Raw genomic sequence first — 5,020 nt, 5'->3', positions numbered from 1 at the left:
TTCGTAGAAAGCGTCCGATACACCGCTGTGAAGAATTCTTTCCTGACAAGATTCTTCAATGACCGAGATGACACGTTTTTTTTCTCTAACTTACGTCTCCATACTCTCGTTAGGACATTGGAATGGAGGGCCGCCGCTCAACCTGTTCGCTACGTTCGAGGCTCGAGATCCTCGAATTTCGATCTCGAAGCTCGAGATCTCGAGGTTCTCAATCTCAAAGCTCAAGATCCACGGGCTTCCAATGGCGCGCGACGCTGAAAACCCACGGGTGGATTGCGAACTTGCATCATCTCCGACGAAGTCGCAGGACTCCTCGTCCGGGATCGGTGTCTGCGACTTCACGAGTATATGTCGGAGTCGAGGTTCCCGTACCCGTCGGCCCAGGCCGCGGTAGCGCCAAGTCCTAATGATCGGAGGCCATAACGCTCGGGGAACGTTGCGTAAAAGGCCCCGCTGAGAGTCAATCATCGTTCGATGTACGAGCCGGAGACCAGCGGCATCTGCTTAAACTTCCGCGCACCCGCTCTAATTTCATCGTGAATGTCGATGCCGGCGTTGTCGTTATGGCCAGTCCGAAGGTGACCTTCTGGCGAGCTGCCCCGAAGACCGGACCGACGGAGCGACCGGCCGGCCCAACCTGAGTCTTCGCTGGACCAAAGGAGCCTCTCATACAATGCACAGGTACTGGTGGATGTCAGCGCGAGCGTACAAAGCAGGTCAATCCATCGGCCTCTTTTCAATCTTGAGACGAAGCCAGTCAGCCATCTAGTCCAAGGAACTGAGAAACGAAGCATACTAGGCAAAGGCGAACGGACAGCTCTGAACTCCCACGAGGGAAGCCAGAGAGACGCTCGGAGTGAATTTAGGACGTTGTATATATGTCAGCGTATCTGCAAGAATATACGAACTTCGGCAGAGGCTCGGTCTGCAACGCCCTTCTCACAACACTACGCATGCCGTGAGGGGTGGCAATCACTCTCATAAACAAACGCTGTTTATGTCTTGCAATTTCATGCAACTTCTCTCTGAGACTAACAAGCAAATCCTTTTGCGATGGACGTCTTGACCGGAGCCGATGACGACGATTCCACGGCTGTTTTCGCACAACGTGAGCTCACAACGAAGTAGCTCTCTGTTCGCTCGTCTCACGGTCCCGCCCCACCGCACGCCGAACACGTAGTCGACGACCGACTCTCCCGAGCGCCGGGAGGGAACGGCGGGCACCGTGTTCCCGCGCCGGATCTGGGAGCTCTCCGAACTCCCAGAGATTGCCTCCGCTCCTCGGAGCACCCCGAGCCCTACTCGCGATAGGTTTCGAGGCTGAAAATCGGAACTGTATGTCCATATACTTTCCCCGTCACGAAAAGTGCAAAAGATCGTATAATGCAGCCGAAAGCTCGAAGGTCAGTGCAACAGGTTGTTTCCTCTTTTGTATTCGGCACGCGACTGGGAAATGTACAAAAATATCCGCACAAATCCCGTTAGGTTCTATACAATATCCTACAATAGAGAAAATAGCCAAGGAATAGAATGAAGCACACTGCTCTCAAAATGCATGTCTGTAGATCATACAATGCGCCAAAACTCCGCGCTCCCAAGTCAGTCAGAGAGAACTCGGCGCGAGTTCGTCGCTAGAGTACCTGGGCCGAACACGAAAAAGAGGAGGAGCTCGCTACTGACGTCACAGGCCGCCGGCCCCACCTAGGATTTCGAGGTGCCTTTCTGGGTGAGGAGGCAGTTCTCTTTTATTGCGAGTCGCCGGACTCGGACCTTCACAACTAGACGGTTTTCCACTCGGAACACTAGACTCCAAGTGAAGTGCTCTAAATCGAACCCGAGTCCGACCAGCATGATGATGGCAAGGATGCAGATGCCCATGGGGCTGGTGGGGTCGATGCCCATGGGTTTCATGGGTCAGATGAGCTCCCAGATGGGAGGTTATCAGTCCCAATTCCAACAGTTTCAAGCCGCCGTGGCCAACCAGCAATCCGCGGCTCAATCGAATCTTCAGAGTTCCCAGACCACTGGCCAACACGTTCCCGTGCACTCGATGTTTGCCAACAACGCCGTTCCGACTCTGGATCAAGTCAATCAAAGCCCTGAGACCTTCATGGGTACCTCGGCTCCCGTACCAGTGCCCACCGAAGAATCCATCGGATCTCCAGAGTACGACGGTCCCGAAGACAGCGCTGCCATGCCCTCTCCGGGAGAAGGCGCCCGCCCGACACTGTCGAGCCAGTTCGTGGGCTCCTCCAGACGAGGACCCGATCACATCCGTCGTCCCATGAACGCTTTCATGGTGTGGTCTCGAGCTCAGAGGAGGAAAATTGCTCTCGACAACCCGAAGATGCACAACAGCGAAATTTCCCGACGCCTCGGCTCGGAGTGGAAGGGTCTCACCGAGGAGCAGAAGCGACCTTTCATCGACGAAGCCAAACGGCTCCGCGAACAGCACATGCGAGATCATCCCGAGTACAAATACCGTCCTCGGCGCAAACCGAAACCCGCGACGCCTGTCATGTCCTCAGCTGTCGCCGGAGATCTCATCAACAACAACAACAACCACCACCACAACAACAATAATAATCAACCGGGTTTCCCCAATGCGAACGAAATGAAGCCGGAAGTCATGTCACAGATGAGTTCCTACAATCCATTTGCTCTTCCGTATATGAACTACATCGGAAGCCAGCTGAGCAACTCGTCCCCGCAACCGGTCCGCTCTCCCGAATCCGCGTACTCGTCGTGTGATGATCTACCGAAGGAATCTTCGCTTTCGCCTCCTCCGGCGTCAAATAGCCAGGAGGGCCAGAAACCTTTCAAGGACTCACTGTACTCGCTGTACGCGCAGTCTGTGAATCCGATGGTGGGATCGTACCCGTCGATGGGTTACCTACCTTATTCCGGCTATTCTAACAGCTACGAGTATTCCTCCTAGACGAAGAGTTTGTTAGATTTTTAACGTTTACTTCACTTATAGCAATAAGGGTTGCTTCCTAAAGTGCGCAATACGACCCGGTTCCCTGTCTGCGTTGAGAGCGAAAGTCTGAGCGTTGCGCTATTCGAATTCATTTAGACACTCACTCAGAAAGAGCCCGAAGTCCTAGAGGAATGCAATGCAGCTGTGCGAATAGAAGTTAATTTAGAGGTTCAACTATTATTTCTACCAACACACATATAGGTAATCGAATCGTTAGCAACTGCTGGAGATTCTGGCATTTTATTTATTGTGTAATTCCCGGAACGAGAGATGCCCATCACAACGGAACGAACTGTCATGAAATCGAACTTATACATATATGTTTACTAATTCGACTGAATAAACTTTACCTGTCCAAACACAATATGCTTTTATTCTTTGTCCCACTCCTATTTGAGTTGACAGCGTGATCATTCGTGTAACCATTGAATCCGTACATTGTATCACGTATCGAGGAGGAGTCCGAAAAACGAGACCCCTCCTACATACCAACGTATCTAGAGCGTAGCGGGGAACGATTGAAATCGGTGCGTTGCATGAAATATTAAATAAAAAAATCCAGATTTCTGATTGTGAGCCACGACTCCGGATGTCAGAGCTCAGCAGCGCTGAAGGGTGTTCCCGAAGGCGAAGTCTCTCCATTTCTGTCCAGAAGCTCTCGCAGTTGGAGGTCGGAGGACGCGCGACCATCGGCATCATCGGCTAACCGAGAGCCGATTTCACAGAGAAAGATCTTCGCAATAATTCCGATATCCATGGAATCAATATCGACAGAGGCTGTCCGTGACAGGCTTTCTGCGTCAAGAGAAGCATTCTGCATAGATAAGCATGAGCGGAGGGTAGCGTGCTTCCTCGTTCGCGCGCTCTTCCGGTCGCTTGCTCATCAGCACGACTTACGACTCACTATCATCCGTTGCGTCGTCCCGCGCGCATCACGGCAAGCTGTATAACGACGGGAACTCCCTACGCAGCGCCATCTGTGGACAGCGCGATAAACGCGTTCAGTGTTGATACTTTGCGCTTAAGCAGCAGCGGCAACAACCACTACAGCCACGGCCACGGCAGACGGTTGTGCTGACAGAAATTGTGTGGTGCAAAACTTTCCGGCGTAGCGCAAAGGGAGCCGAATCGAGTGGGATTCGCGCTTTGGAAAGCCGATCTTCAAATTTTTTGCTGACTAGAAGTTCCTGAAAATCCTCTCGACTGTTTGCACCACAAAAAGATTCGACATATTTTAACAAGTGATTTAACATTTCGCGAGTGAAAAGAGACAACGGACGCACATAAAGAAAACAGCGACTTTCGCGAAGCGACCGTCGTGATCAACACGGCCCAAGGTTTCGGAGAATCCCGCCCTGTCCGCTACAGTGGCCGCAAAGCGGCGAACCGCAGTGTTCAGCTCCTCTGTACAGCTGAGGTAAGGCCGAAATTTTTTTTGAACAATTCGAATCAAGCTGCGACTACTTTGTAGAAGCTGCTCGCGCATATTCCATGCGCGCACTTACCGTGAACCCGCGCGGACGGTGCAGATCCGTTCGCGGAGAGATGTCATTAGTTCCATTTTCCTTTAGCGCTACATCTCGTTCAAGAAGGCCTCACCACACGGCTCTTGAGCAGGAAAATACGGTCGCTGTCTGTTGTCTTTGTCTACGATGGTGAGGCAAAAGGAGAACAGGCTTTAGAGCGGCGGATATTCCGCAAAAGTCGTCTCTTTGAAAATTTTCTGGTGCTCTAATATTGTTCGAGTTTTGAGAGGATTAAGCCGACAACCGATCTCACGCGACAACCACTACCATAGTCGTCACGGTTGAAATCATCGGAGTCAGGAATGCTCCCTTATCTGTGGCGAAGCCCCTATGCGTGAGTCCTGACGGCAGCGGTGACAGTGACTTCTCGAACAGCTGCATTCGTGTTCTGGAAGTGAAGGCTGATTGAGACATTCGGGGAGGCTTCTGAACTTCCATGGGAGGAGGTGCACTGTCCGACAGTCTGACCGACAAGACGATGGTCTGGTGCGTGGGTTCGGAGACCGTCGGTGTC

The 5,020-nt window shown here is 52.2% G+C and overlaps 1 protein-coding gene across 1 annotated transcript; it reads left to right on the top strand.

The window, feature by feature from the left end:
* Window positions 1-2,254: 2,254 nt before the first annotated feature.
* On the top strand, window positions 2,255-3,195 carry LOC114827972 (transcription factor Sox-2-like). Its single transcript, XM_029112426.1, has one exon. It carries the CDS (start codon window positions 2,285-2,287, stop codon window positions 2,936-2,938), a length of 654 nt encoding a protein of 217 aa, XP_028968259.1. The 5' UTR covers window positions 2,255-2,284; the 3' UTR covers window positions 2,939-3,195.
* The last annotated feature ends 1,825 nt before the right edge of the window (window positions 3,196-5,020 follow it).

This window comes from Galendromus occidentalis, unplaced genomic scaffold (assembly GCF_000255335.2).
Source record: "Galendromus occidentalis unplaced genomic scaffold, Mocc_1.1 scf7180000075629, whole genome shotgun sequence".
In the NCBI taxonomy this organism is placed as follows: Eukaryota; Metazoa; Arthropoda; class Arachnida; order Mesostigmata; family Phytoseiidae; genus Galendromus; species Galendromus occidentalis.
This window is presented reverse-complemented; position numbering and strand designations above follow the sequence as displayed.